The sequence below is a fragment of the Neopelma chrysocephalum genome, unplaced genomic scaffold (genome assembly GCF_003984885.1).
Source record: "Neopelma chrysocephalum unplaced genomic scaffold, ASM398488v2 Primary Assembly neopelma1_97034, whole genome shotgun sequence".
NCBI classification, from domain to species: Eukaryota; Metazoa; Chordata; class Aves; order Passeriformes; family Pipridae; genus Neopelma; species Neopelma chrysocephalum.
The window spans coordinates 1,602,006-1,617,146 of record NW_020925676.1 but is presented as its reverse complement, the minus strand read 5'-3'; the positions used below and the strand labels follow the sequence as shown (position 1 = coordinate 1,617,146).

General features: G+C 39.9%; 1 protein-coding gene across 1 annotated transcript in view; it reads right to left on the bottom strand.

Moving 5' to 3' along the window:
* Positions 1-14,236, bottom strand: part of WDR36 (WD repeat domain 36) — a 30,937-nt gene extending 16,701 nt beyond the window's left edge. The window contains exons 1-11 of the mRNA XM_027671196.1: positions 14,042-14,236; positions 12,325-12,352; positions 9,420-9,520; positions 8,810-8,927; positions 7,798-7,930; positions 6,074-6,128; positions 5,176-5,308; positions 4,033-4,208; positions 3,362-3,482; positions 1,189-1,254; positions 177-260 (exon numbers count right to left, since the gene is read on the bottom strand). Coding sequence (XP_027526997.1) covers positions 177-260; positions 1,189-1,254; positions 3,362-3,482; positions 4,033-4,208; positions 5,176-5,308; positions 6,074-6,128; positions 7,798-7,930; positions 8,810-8,927; positions 9,420-9,520; positions 12,325-12,352; positions 14,042-14,188 — 1,162 coding nt within the window. The 5' untranslated portion in view covers positions 14,189-14,236. The remainder of the gene's footprint in view (positions 1-176; positions 261-1,188; positions 1,255-3,361; positions 3,483-4,032; positions 4,209-5,175; positions 5,309-6,073; positions 6,129-7,797; positions 7,931-8,809; positions 8,928-9,419; positions 9,521-12,324; positions 12,353-14,041) is intronic.
* Positions 14,237-15,141: the final 905 nt, after the last annotated feature.

The following is a 15,141-nucleotide window of genomic DNA, read 5'->3' as shown; positions in this document are numbered from 1 at the left end:
TAAAATGTAATTTTAACCTGTCAACAACTTATGAAAGGCCACAGACGCTCAATAATCTCGTCTTATTATATCATGAGCTTTCAAAACAGTAGTGTTGTGAGGGTTAAAAGACAAAATGAATATATGATGATACTGTATTTACATTTACTCTGTAATGTATGTCAAAGACCACTTACCCGAAGCAAAGGCTGTAATTGGTGGAAGTGCCATCGTGTCAAGCTTAAGACCTTTCTTTTTTGATTTCTTTTTGTTAATTGAACCTTAAAAATAGAAGATAAGTGTCTCAGTCTTATGATGAGAAATGAGAATAATGGTTTAAAAAGCATTGTTAACAAAACATTACATTCCTATTAAACAGCAAAATCTGGCTTATATAAACACAGAAGTGCTGTTCCCTAGGGTTTGAAGAGCTAAGAATAGTATTAGAGCTCCTGTCAACATTCATGTGATGCTGAACAAATCACCAGCCTTTTACACCGATGTACTACTCAACCTATTTGTTCCAGGATCTTGTGCTGAAATCTTGAGGCAGAAGTTCCCCCATTACAGCTAAAAACATGGTCATACAGACATGACTATACAAAGCAATATGTAACATCCAGCCCCTCCAATAACCAAAGAGTTGGGAATTTCAAATTTATACCCAAAGGATATACATACAAAACCAATTAATCTGCAAATGTCTTTTCAAACAGATCTAAATACATATACAACCATATAGATAAACACTTAAAACTAAGAATTATTTTAGTCTGTCTGATCCTTGCTCTCCAAACTATATCATGGCACTGTGTGCAAGATGTGTTTTAAGTTAAACTCTACATTAGATCAAAGGAACTCAAGCTATGAAATATCAATTTAGTCAACTGAATAGATGGGGAACATGGTAAAAAGTTGTAATTACACATACTGAAATGACAGCTAATGCCTTATACATTTCAAATACAAAAGTCGTGCCCAACATTTCCCATGGTGAAGAAGCATATAGTGCCAGGCTATGGAAATTACTTTTTTTAAGTACAAACAAATCCGAAAGTACACTTGCAGGAAGGACTGAGTTTACAGAACAACTGAGGCGACTAATTTTTATACAACAGTTAAAGGGAAAATAAGGCCTGCTTAACATTTACATAAACACTTTTCAGAGCTTTTTTTCACCAATACTCGTACTTTGACTGAAATACTCACCATGTCCTAAACTTTTATTGAACCTGTCATGCACTGTTGAAAAGGACTGCAATGTTCCATCTCGACCTGACAAAAAATTAGCAGAGAGTAGAGAAGGGCAAAAATCAACTTATGCATAATCTATCTGAGAAATGAAAATAAAAGGATAAGCAATAAGCAACTTCAAACAGCATAATAAAGTATTTACTAAAAATTCTGATCCAAGAAAAAATACAGATACACTATAAGCAGCATAACTAATGAAGCCTAGTTTTCTATGGCCTACATTCCATTCCTACAGTTTTGCCCCACACATGACCAGAATGACACCTCTCTATGGACATCTTTTCCATGTTAATTCCTCATTCCTTGCTCCTTTCTCTACTACAATATCTAGCTGTACTCAGCTTTCAACAATTAGAACATTAAATAAAGTGTTGCATCTTTCAAATACTTCCATAATACTTCCAAAGCTTTCTCATGATGCTATATACTCCCTTCAATAACTACAACATTCCTTCCTTTATTTTTCTAACCAATACATGCTGTGACTGATTAAGAACTACACCCAGGTTACTCAGCAAGCTAACCCCAACGAAAATGGTAAAAGCTGGGTTGTCCATCTTTCCTGTAACCAGGACACTAATGGGACTTTCCTACTCTACCCAGTGACCAGTGTTCACAGAACTGATAGGAATTTAATATAGGGACAGAAAGCTCAAATTTGAAACTAGCAAACAGGTCCACTCGGCGGGGGAGACGTGGACAAGACAAAACCAAAACCCAATAGAAAATGAAACTGCACAACGCATTAAAGGCACTGAGATGATTCTTAAAAATCACAAGAATCACAAAACACTTTTACTACTCCAAGTAAGTAAAGAAACAGAAAATTAGTCAAAGTGAACTTAAAGAATCTGAAAGACAATTGAACAATTAGACTATTCTAGCAACCTTTCCTTGCCACTGTGATGGAGAAGTAAGTCAGGATCTGTGTATTGGGAACTGGGAGAAAGGTTAAGCATGAGGTAAGTCTGTGACAACAGTGAAATTTTACAAAGTTAATTTGTAGAGGTGCCTGTTCTAAGGAAACCACTAGCACCTGAAAGACACCTCACAGCACCGCTACCGCATTTCTGCTGCACAAAGTTTTACCACTGTTTCAGAAATGAATGTAGAGAGTCAATCTCTTTACACTGCAGATACATCAGATCTCAGAGCTTGAGATCCTTTTCATTTTAGTGGTTGCCTCTGTGTCCTCTCCATATGTTTTGCAGTAAACTGCAAAAGCAAATGTGAAGATTGGTTGAGCAACATTTAATTGATACTGTGGTTTATCTTGTATGAGCTGAATTACTGTCAAGGAACTTTGTTACTTGAATCCAAGTTACTAGTTGGATGGCCAGCAAGAGATTTTAGTACGTAGTTTTAGCACCATGTATTGCTGTGCCATACTGGACGTAACATTTCATCAAAACATAGTGTAACGTTGTCATATGTTGCCCATTTCACTGCTTAACAGTTCACTGCTTAACAGTAAGTAAAGACTAGGTGAAGAGTCTCTACCATTCCATTACTTAAGTGCTCCGGAGTACAAAACGGTCTGATCTGGCACATCATTTCCTAAGGGGTCCTTTAAGAGATTTTTAAATAGGCTAGTTTATAAAGAAGAGCAGTCACTTATCCATTTTTACACATCTAGATTAATACCTCCGTAGGAAGCAGCCTTGAAAATATATAATACAGACACAACTGAGCCATAATAAATTACAAAGACAGTACAAGCAACAAAGCCTGCTCAAACTAGTGGGAAAAGCAGTGTGGCTCCTCTCAATTACTAAATGCATTATGCTGTTTATTTTTTTCCTGTCACAACCAGATTTCCCTAGCTGTTACAGGTTTTCATCTTGATCAGCTGATAGTTTCTCAGGAGATAATGGATCGATTTTTATTTATCAAATACATAAATACAGATGATAAAAGCAGCTCCGATGCTATTCTGCTTCGAACTTTTCAGTTTAAGTGAAACAGTTTGCTGCAGTAATAATGACACTGTCTACGTTAACTACTTACTATGTTTCATAAATACATCTACACAACATATGAAATATAATCTAGTTTATTAATAAAACAAAGACACTTAGCTTTATCACAGCAAGAAATCAGGCTGATAAACAAAAATGAGAACTCATACCTGCACTAAGAATTTGCTCTCCATTTTGCCCATGGTATCTGATTTTTGTTGGTGGTGCACTGTGTCCCATTCGGCTTCTCAATACACGACCTGTGCCACCAGGCCCATCAAAAATCCACACCTGTATCCCAAAATAAGCAGAGAAACAAGGCTCATAAATATTGCCCTGTCAGTAATTGCACCTCTAGTCAGTGGAACAGGTTTAGCTGGGAGCTGGTGCAGCGAACTTCACATGCTGGCTTTCATCCTTCACCCTAAAACCTTTGAAGTTTCTGTCACAGAAACTAATTGTTCCCTGCTGTTCATTCCACCCCTCCACCAAAGGCTGACGGCACTAGAAGACATGCAGCACAAGGGAGTTTTATCAACAGAAATTGCTTGTGATCCAAAACGTTATAAAAATGGATCAAGATTTAAGACAGTGTACCAGGATATAAAGTATGGTTCTGAAAAAGTGGATCCTAAGCTTTGTTCTTCAATGCTACTGCAAAGCAGTAAATGAAGTAATGGCACCATGGTAGCAAACTTTTAAACTACAGTCCAGCTGAGGAACCAGCAATTTGAGTTTTGCTGTATTTGTTTCATTTGAGAACTGCTACTTCAAATCCAAACCAAACATTTTACACTTTGCAGGTCTCCCAGAGAAGACAGCAGCAGCTCTTGTAACTCACCCGTAGAGCATTATCAGCACCATTAGTAATAAGAAGTGGCTCTCCAGGGACAAACGACATGCCAGCTATTGCTGTGGAATGGGCATCTTGCATCTGACACATCAGCTTCTTGTCTTCTAGATCCCACAAAGCAATGTGTCCAACCGGACTGCCAGCTGCCATTATTGGGTGTCCATCTGCTCAAAAAAAAAGTAAAAAAAGGTTTGTTTGTTGACATCCAGCACATCCTTATTGAATTCTCACATCTTTAAACTGATGCAGAACTGATGAAGAAAAAGCTAAAATTGCAAGAAAAAAAGTCTCAAGTTGATGCTATAAATATGTTTGAACCATAACACTCCAGTATTTCAATCAGAAAAGAAACAAAGCTCACTGATAATAAAACCAGGATTTTTTTCATATCAGATAACAACAAAATACCTAAATCCAGCAGTAAGTGCTAGAAGTTTTGCTTGAAAGCACAAGAGATATTGACACATTCTACTTCTCAAAAGTCTTTTCACAGTTTTCTCCAGTACCACTCATCCTCAACAGGGTCTACACCAATCTATATCCTGATAGGATTTGCAAGTTTCTCTTTTTGAATGAGAGACTAGATTCAGTATCAACAGCTCTGTAGGAAGGATCAACATCAACATAACTACCTCTAGTAATTAGTACATACTTGTTAGACAAGAAAAAGCTGTGAAAATAAACAGTGTTCCCCAGTAACACCCATTCAGTAGTCACACAACCATTAACGTTCTAACGTTATTTGGTGGAGAAGACATTGCTGAGAAGTAGGTTTGGACAGTAAACTAAGGTGTACTGGTGTAACTCTGCACTAACTCTGATAACTGTACTGTGCTAGCTCTTGGCACACTGTAAACAAACTTTTCTTTCCAAAAATGCTGTATGTCACATTTCCTGTGCACTGAGTCAGAATACAAGAAAATGCTACAAAATAGCACTATAAATCATGATGAAAATGCATGATCTTCCTTACTTATCGGTAACTTCTCTATATTACCTTCAGCCTTTGAAAACTAGAACTCTCAGCACAAATTTTGATTCTGAAATGTTTTATCAAAAAATATTTTCCTGTGTCCCACTTAGTTTTAGAGATTTTATACATATTTTCACTAAAAAAATGCTAAGACTTACCTGTACGAAAAGATATTGCTGTGATGGGGCCCCAGTCTTGTTGAAATTTCATCAGAGTTTCATCAAACTTAATATTATGTACAATGATATGACCAGATACAAGACCGACTGCAACAACATCCACTGCTGGCGCCTGCAAGAAAAATTGAACAGCAACTAAAATGAAAAAGGAGAAGCTTGCAGCTACACTGGTAATGCCAATACATTCAAGACAATGTATCTAAGTCTGGGACAAACAGTAAAGAAAAAGAATAAGGCATCTTGCATGAGATTTTCTATCTATATCACTGCAATGCAAAACTGAAGATCTGACAAAAAACCCAAAAGAGATGCAAGATTTTGTGCTTAGTCTCTATTGGTTTCCAGATGCTTTGAATCCTTTGAAAAACAGATTACTTTAGTGCCCAGTAGCTCTGGTTATTATTCATTATACACCCCACCCCACACCTCCATGTGTACAAGTTTTATCCTGGACAACTGCTGACCTTTTTCAAAGCTGTCATCAATGATACCAATAAGTTTAAATTAATTTTTATATCTAAAAAAAAAATACAGCAAATACAATTACAAAATCTCTTCTTGAATCAGCAAAATCTACCTTTTATCAACCTCCAAAGCAAAATAAATTTAGCAAAAAACTACCGGTGTAATGCAAACTGTTTCTGTGAATTCATAGAATTTAGTGAAGACTATAGATGTGATAAACACAAAACAACTAAGATCCTAAATGCAACATAACTAGGACTAGAGGAAGAGCAGATAATAAACCTTCACTAAAGAGAAGGCTATTACAATACCTGAGAGAATACAAGCCATCTTTACTGCTGTAATTTTTAAAAATTATATTTTGCCAGCTGACCAGTTATGCACAAAAATAGAAGGTAACAAAAGTACTAACTTGTGCAAGAGCTGTGACCGTGAAGCCCCATCCTGGAAATGAGTATAAGAGTTTGCTGGAAAACAAACACACAAAACCCATACATCAATTAACCCTTGGGGATCTTCCATGACAAAATGGCTGCTTTATATGCACTTACATGGAAAAGTAATCAGCTTTTTGTTTTTATAAATCAGATAAAAGAAAAAAAAAACCTGTGACCCTAATAAGTAGGGATAAGAATAAAACTTATGGTTCATTTTTATTGAAAAATTTAGTGTCATGCATTAATCCCACAACAGTGACATGATTATATGCCATGAACAGGGAGGAAGATCCTTCTATGCCAGTTGTTCCCCTTGCATTTCTGTCATGATCACACCTCTGCAGAATTCTCAACATCAACATAAAAAGCCAGTCTTGATTCAACTTCTAATAGAATCAAATCTTTCACGTGCAGAGTAACTTCCCTAAATTAAGACACTAGTATGTATTACAAGCAGACCCCATCTTGTTCCTTTCAGACATGGTAACAGCCAAAATATGAAGCAGGACTGCTCAAAGACAAGGCAGTCATGCAGCACTTATTAAGGGTGAAATTGTGAAGACGTTATTTAAGGACAAGATTCAAATCTATTCTATCACCACAGATATAGGCTGACATTCTTAAAAGACTGCTACCAGTCATGTTACCACCTCTCACTTTCCTTTCTTGCCAGATACAATCAAACTTTCCCCTCAATTCTTTAATTTTTTTTTTTTTGGTCTAGCTTTTCCATTCCTATCTACAAAACAATCTGTGGAGGGAACAAACAGGCAAAAACATATAGTGCTTAACCCAGCAATACTGTTAAAAGAGCAGTAACAGTACTATAAGTTTTTACACAATTAACAGAGAAATTAAGCCATCTAAGGTAGACTTTTTGTCATCTAGGATGTACTGCATCTCAAGATGCTGGGACAGGCATTGAAGAGATGTAAAAGTACTATGAGTAGAGACATTTACTTTTCTGTATTTTTAGGTTAATCTATTTCCTGAATTATATAGCATATAAGGCATCTCTAAAACATTAGAATATGAAACAAAAAGAAATAACTGTGATACAATTTAAAGTATGCAGTGGTTATGAAAATACAACACTGAATTAAGCAAGCTGACTTAACATCTATTTGCAGTGTGTACATCAACATGCAGGGAAACTCACTGTACTTGCAACTGTCATGAGTTAGAAAAGCAGGTGATCTTGGTAGACAGAAAATATTGACATTATGAGTGATGACCTACTCGGACATGCTCGGAGACAATGGCATGTCTACACATCTCTTATTTGAGTGTAAGGCTCAAATGCTAGTAATTACCTCCACAATACCTGTCAACACTTCCTTGTACCCACAACAACCAAAAAATTAAGCTTGGAAGAAGAGAGGCAGAAGGCCTGAACATGCTTTTACTATTATTTTAATCGCTTTCATGGGAAAGCTATGTGATTTCAAGAAATTTGAAAAAAAAATTTCCTGAACAACCTCTGACATTTTGCAAGGAAAGTAAACAACATGCAACCTGAAAGGCATCAGCATTCAGGGAGCAGCAGCATTCTCTGTTCCTGTAGAAAGACTAATTGAAAACTTTTGCCAATACTTGGTAAAAGATTCCATGTTCAAAACCTATAATACTTAAAAGTATTATTTGTAGCATATCAAGCTACTTGGGGCATGAAGTGTAGCCAAGTTATTAAGCACCTTACTTGGATCTTATATTCCACAGCTGCAAGCTTCCTTGTTCACTCCCAAGGAGAATTTTATTCAAATAGGTGCTGGGATGCAGAAGTGCAGAAACAACAAAAGTGGCTTTATCAAAATCCACTTGAAGATACTCTTCTGCAAAAAAAAGTAAGAAACAGTGTTAGTGTGGCTACTCCTACAAATCTGCAGGCTTGTCATCCCTTTGCAAACGTAAAAGCAGAGCAGATGTTTACTTTACAAATCCTGTAACTGGTGTTTCTTACATTAAAGGATTAGCTAATGTGTAACAGGACAGACTCAGCTTTACATTGTAACATCTATTGGCTCGAAGGTACATGTTTTCCCTATAAGCCTACCTACTACAACAATACTGGTAAAACTGTAGTGATTTATATCTTTCTGAGGGATTCCTGCTCCAGCCTAAGCAAAACACCTCATCTGATTAGCATGCCTTTTGTTTGTCCTAGCAACTTCAAATTGCTAAAGCCTGTTTACAGACACTTTTGAGGCCCAAGATCCAGGGAATAACACTGGTCACACCAATGGCAATGCCTTCTAAAGGAAAAAGTTAGGGGCACTGAAGCACAATTTCATAAAGCACTTGACAATGGCATGAGAAGATGCTGGTGCAATCAGAAGATTATTCATTAGAATTTAGTCTTACCCAGTCTGGTAAATATCAAAGAATTACACGATTTCAGAGATAGAGTTAAAGCTGCTGTATCACAGTCTTTACCAGAAAATGGAAAACTAAAACGTAATTTCCATATAACCATTATCTCTTTACACCTATATGGAACCTTACTGGGTCTCTGCATGTGATGCAGAATCCATTCATGAAATATTATGGCAGGATTAGTACTTCAGACTAACAATTAAGTAGCACTATCATTTCAGAATTTTCTTTTTTAAGAATGAACTACTTCTGAATATGTGCATTTAACAAAACTCCTTTTTAAATTAATGAATGTTTAACAATCTTACCCTATGAAGTAGTAAAAAAAAGTCTCTCACCTTCTGACTGTATATTCCAAACAATAAGAACATTATCAACATCCACAGAAATGATGTGATCACCAAAAGGCTGTAGAAGGTGTATCCTTGCCTTGTGACCTTCATAGGTATGAACCACCTATAAATTCAAAATAGAAATGCTTTCAATATAAGCTGTTAGGGCAGCATATCATGCTAATGTAATACCTGAGGACAGCTAACAGACTAAAAGCAACTAAGTTTAAATAAAACACATGGAAAGGCCACACAACTTGAAGTGGAAGATAGATAACTATATCTGACATTTAAAACTGCTGGCAAAAATATTCTACCTAAATATTTTTCATTACTTAATTTCAATTTACTTATGTGAATTAACAACTTATTTTTTTATCTTTAACTAGCTATTTAACTATTATAATTAATACATAAAACACAGGTCAGCCATTACAGAATTTGCATTGGCATCCTCCTGTTTTAAGCTTTTTATTCTTTATTCTACAGTTTGTTTCCCTAAAACTGAAAGTAATAAACATCTACAGAAATAAACATCTGTAGAAAACTAACTGTCTTGATACCACAAACACTACACAGCTGTCTTGTGCTAAGCAGTAAGTAAACTAATGAAAACCTCTTTGTTCCTGGCAAAAGCGTGGAGAATATTGTCGTATGAAGCAAATATCAGCATGCGATCTGCTGCCAAACATGTAATGTCTTGTGGCAAAGCATTACCTGTTAATCAAACAAAAGAAAAAATCTCAGGCTCATAATGAAAGAGAAAGCCTCACAGCATATTTCTCTGGCATGGTGACTCACCAAGAAAGCTCTCCTGTTGAATATTACGTTGAATTTTAGAGAAATGTACACATTTCAGATGAATGCAAATATTACAATAAAATGTTACAGAGGTGACAACATCATAAGTAAAATCAGATTGGTAGATCACAAGGTGGTTCTTTTGAAAAACACTTAACAGTAAAACTACTGAACTTTCACTGTAAGTGAAGGTATGTGTTATCTTTGTGAAGGCTGGAAACACAGATGAGAAATCAACATCTCAGCATTAGCAATGCTTATTCGTTTAATAATAACTCCTGGACCTGTTTCCTGATCACAGGTAAAGAAACTGGGAATCTACTGCCCTAAGAATACATCTCACTCACCACCTCGTGACTGGTTCAGAAGGAGTACCTACTATTGGGATCTGCTACTTTACTAGCTCAAAAGGGAAATGAGTCAAAGTTCCAGACCACACTGAGAAACTGCTGGTGTGGTCTCAAATGGTAGAAAACTGAAAAATACACTGTGGGAAAAAATACTCTCAACCCAAGGAAATATAAAAATGCAAATTACAGCACTTAACAACTGTACAGAGAAACATCAGATCAAAAATAACTGTGTGAGTACACTTACGATAAAAACTTGCATGATCACATACCAGCCTTCCCCACAATGTTGCTTTGTACCATGAATTATTATCAGACACAAAGAAACCAGTACCTTTGCTGTACTGCAGCACAGCTTCAAAAGGATAAAACTAAGGACTAAGAAAATAAAAAAGGTTGCACTTTAGGTTTAATTTGTTTGAACATATTACACACCTTCCCACAGCACCTCTGAAGCGACTTAGGCTTACAGCCAGGTTATAGGTACTCCACATGAAATGTATGAAGTCTGCTTAGGCTAGACAGTTTTACGCAGACTCTAGTTAAAAAGTTAAGAGCACCACCCACATAACATCAACCAACCAACACCACCACACACAGAGAGGCACAGCATTAATTTTTTCAATCACAATACTGTATGTAAACATTTCAATTTCTCAAAAAGCTTAGATGATTACTTCTGTAAGAAGATGTAGCTCACTGAACAGAATATGCAATGCTTTTATGATTTTGAAAGCTGAACACAGAAGTTACATTAATGTGTTTACAGCTGTTAACTCTGCACAGCTGGTCTTCTAAATCTAGTCCTGGTTGTGTGGCATTTATTCTCCGGTTTACAGGTGCTCTTTTAATGAACAATATTTTATTTATGAGGTCTCTGTAAAAACCTGATGGTAGACAGAAGCCCCTACTTTTCAAGACAGCATGCACCCCTCTGAATCATCTAAACATCAGTTGAAAAGGACCTTTGGAAATTAATCAGTTCAGCATCCCACCAGCTCCCCTCAAAGCTAGACTATCACCAGTACTAGGTTGGGTTAACTGCCCAGCTGAGTCTTGAATGTTTCTGGGGAAGGAGTTCTGCTCAAGCTCTACACCATACTACAGTTACCTCTTAGGTCCATTTTTCCTAACCACCACTGTGACCCTCTCAAGCTGCAATCTGTGGTTGCTGCCTCTTTTTACTTTGTCTACCATCACCACCACAAATTCAGCCCTGCCATCTAATTACCCGTAAGGTAACAGGCTGCCTCTACGTCACCCCGTATCTGTCCTTTCTTAAGACTAAACAGACTCAGTTACTTCAATGTCTCTTTTCATACTGCATGCTGTAGGCCCTGACACTCTGCAGCTCCTCAGCATCCCTCCTGCAGGAGAAAGGGGAGTGGTGGAAGGGGGAGAACCAGATTGACTGGGTACTGCAGTCCAGGAATGGCCTCACCAGCACGAAGTACAGGAGAATAATAGCCTCCCCTTATCTGCTGGCTGCATTCCTAATACAGTCTGATACACAGCTTGCTCTATTCCCAGCTACTGTGTTGTTGGTCCACATTCAATCTGGCACCAGCACAGCCCCAGCTCCTTTTCAGTAGGATGCCATGCAGCCAGTCATTTCTCAGCTTGTTCTGTCCCAGGTGCAGGATTCTGCACTTGCACTTGCTGAACTTGGTGAGGTTCTAGTTGGCCCAGGTTCAGTGTTTTGTATCAGCTCCCTGGAGTGAAACTCTACCATTCTGGGTGTCAGCTACTCCTTCTAATACAGCATCATCTGCAAACTTATCCTAAGAGTGCATGCTGCCTCATCACCCAGGCTGCTGGTGATGGTGCTGAAGAAGATGGGCCCTGCTGCTGACACCCAGAGTGCTTTTGTGCTTCCCAACAGCCAAGGGAATATCAGGCCATCAATTTATATCCTTTGTATCCAGCAGCACAACCAATTCTTAACATTCCTGAAGACTTCTATTCTCATCCATGCATATTTTCTTCATGTAATTATTTTATATAACTCCTATAAGTCTTCTAATAACCACAAAAACAACAATCAAAAAAGGGATCTGAAATTAATTCAATAAATTAACACTTGACGTTTAATCACTGCTCAATCCTTAAGGCCTAGGGGTGTTCTTGGAAGACCAAGATGATAAGAACAGAAGGTTCACAAGGTATGTCTCTAAGAGAACTAAGTTACAGTTTCAACAGCAGTCTTATTTCCAAACTGATATCTTACATTTCTGAGACTCCTCTTAACATATTTGATTGTAAATATTAGTATATACAATTTTTTTGCTTCTGAGTTGAGAATCAAGTGCAGATGTCAAACATGTTAAAAAACCCACAAATGACAGGAATGAACAATCTGTGCATACTTACTCACAGAAACAATACCAAGCTTCTTCACCTGTAATGAAAATGTTAAAAAGGCATTTTTAGTGACTGGTTGTAAGGAATTTTCTATAAACAGAAATTAAAAATTCTAGGAATGATACCAAACGAGATTAATTTGCATACCTCACAAAACAGAAAAACTATTCATCTTAGTTTACAACAGCATCTACTGGAAAACGTGCAGACAGCAGGTCAAAAGGAATGGGACAATACATTTGCAAAAAGAAAGCCACTCAGTAAAATTAAGTTGTGCTTCCTGATGTATTCTACCCTAATGCACAGGAAATTAAAGACATGTTAAAACACCTTGCAGAACTTGGGCAACTTAATTTCCACATCACCTCTGTTTAGACCTTATTTTAACTGCAAGCACACTGTATTCTAATTTTATATCTGCTCACACAGAATTTGCTTTAGTTGTAAGCATCTTTTCCCTGATGATCATTACTCTTTCAGTTCAAAGTCTGTGAAGAGAATGGCAGAAGTCAACACTAAAAGGCAGCACAAAGGTGCAGGAAGATCCATGCTGTCTGCACTCTACTGTTCACTATAATCACTCCATTCAATTCCATTCTGTTTAGTTACTGTTTCTATACACTGATTATGCTTTGACTGTGCCCAGGGAGGTCATGAAGTTTCCTTCTCTGGACACGTTCAAAACCCACCTGGACGTGTTCCTGTGTCACCTGCTCCAGGTGACCCGGCCCTGGCAGGGTGATGAGACTGGATGATGTCCAGAGGTCCCTTCTAACCCTAACTCTGCACTAACCCTGTGACTCTGCACTGCAAGAAATGAGCCTATATCACAAGCTTTCATCTGGTAGAACTCAATTATGCTCATCTGCTTCCATACAGGAGTTTTAATAGGATCTAAGTGCCTGCCTCCCACCCCTTCAAAAAATAAGTGTGCAGCCACTACCCCACAACTATCCCTGCTGCAGGCAAGCTTTGGTTTATTTTGTAACAAGGAAAAGCCTCAGTATCTGGGTGCTCCTCTGGAAGGATTGATAGTATTTACAACAGAGAAACTACAGATAGCCAAGCCAAGTGATTTACAGAAACAATGAGAAGGAGAACTGAGGCAGCCAGTTGCAACACTCAGTTACCGCATAACCAGGTGCATTGTCTTGAAGAATTTCACAAGGTGGCCACTTGGAGTTTTCGGGGCTCCAAACACAGAGAAGAGACCCAGAGACCCCCAACGACCTTATAAAGACATGTATATATGTTAATAGGTGTTGGGAATGCCATGAATATATAAGAGGAATGCAACGAATGAAAAATAAATAATCATGCAATGCAGACATACAAGCTGCAGTGAAAAATACCTCGGTGTGCATTCTGGTGAAACGATTCCCAGGGCACCCGTCGCGCTGTGACCATGCAGCGCGTCGTAATAAACAATGCCTGATTTCCAAAACTCACAAATTTGAGTCTTAGAAATTTCATTTTAAGTGTCGCTTTTAGGCAACCGGATGCGCTATGCTGTAGCGGCCAATGCTGCTCACATGGCTGAACAAGCCCATTCCCAGCAGCGTCCATCCCTCCCTCCGGGCCGTGGTACCCGGGGCGCCGCGGCCCCGCACACGCTCCCGCATCACTATGGCGAGGTTGGGGAGGGGAGAAAGAAGCAGGTCACCCCGCACGGCCGGAGGAGGTAGGATGCCGGGGAAGCGGCGGGGGGGGGCTGGGATGTACTCACGTTGAAGGTGTGGACGCTGCACCCGACGGCAGTGGCCACGTAGAACTCGCGGTGCCGGCCGTGGTAGCGCAGGACGTGAGGGACGTGCCCGCTGAAACGGCCGAGCACTCGGAACCCGGTGAACAGCCCCATGCCCTCCCGCGACATGGCACCGCACGTGTCCGTGTCTGTATCCGTGTCCGTGTCCGCATCCGCCTCCCGCCCGTCCTCCCGCAGGAAGCGCCCGCCCCCCTTCCGCCGGCCCGCCCCGCCCCGCCGTGCGCCGCCAAAAGCGGCTCCCGCACCGCACCCGCATCCTAGGACCCGCAACCCTGCAGCCGCGCTGGGGCACGCAGAGGACCGTCACCCGCGCACTGCGCTACATACACTCCCCGCAGCCACCACTGCGCGTTTTTTCCTTTTATTCTTCGGGTATTTTAATGACTTTTTATTATTCGGGGGGGGGGTTAACCCCCTTTTATTTTTCAGGTTTTTTAATCCCCTTTTATTCTTCACTTTGTTATTCCCTTTCTCCTCACAAAGCATAGGGTCCGGCTGCAGGTGACACCGCGGCAGCGGAGCGCGGGGGTGAGCTGAGCTCCCGACGGCGCGTACGTCCCGCCCGGGCCGCGGGGTGCCCGCTCCAGCAGCCCCTGCGCTTCCCGAGGTGTTCTGGGGTTTTGTTGGGTTTTTTTTTCTTTGTTTGTGTATGTGTGTGTGTGTGTGGTTTTAAATAAATTATGCATGTTTAAGAAAACCCAAACCACACCGCAGGATGACTCCGTTGCGATAATAAAAGTGTCAGTACGGCGGACAAAAAAAGTGAAGTTTCCCCCAAGGCCACCTATCCCAAGTTGTTGTAGCTTCTCCACACCGCCATCAGCTCCTGGGCCTTGCTCCTGTCGCATGGGGCTGGGCTCCATGCACCCTGCCACCGCACCGCCCCGTCGGCGTTCCCGGCCCTGGTCCCGGACCTCCCCGCGCTGGGGTGACCCCGCCGCGCTGTCCCCGCACCCTCCCCCGCCGGGCAGTAGCCGGGGCAGCGGCGCCGTAGGATGGACAGGATGTCTCGCCACAGCTCTGGCCGCTCTCCGCATCCCCGAGCCCGCTCCAGGAGGCAC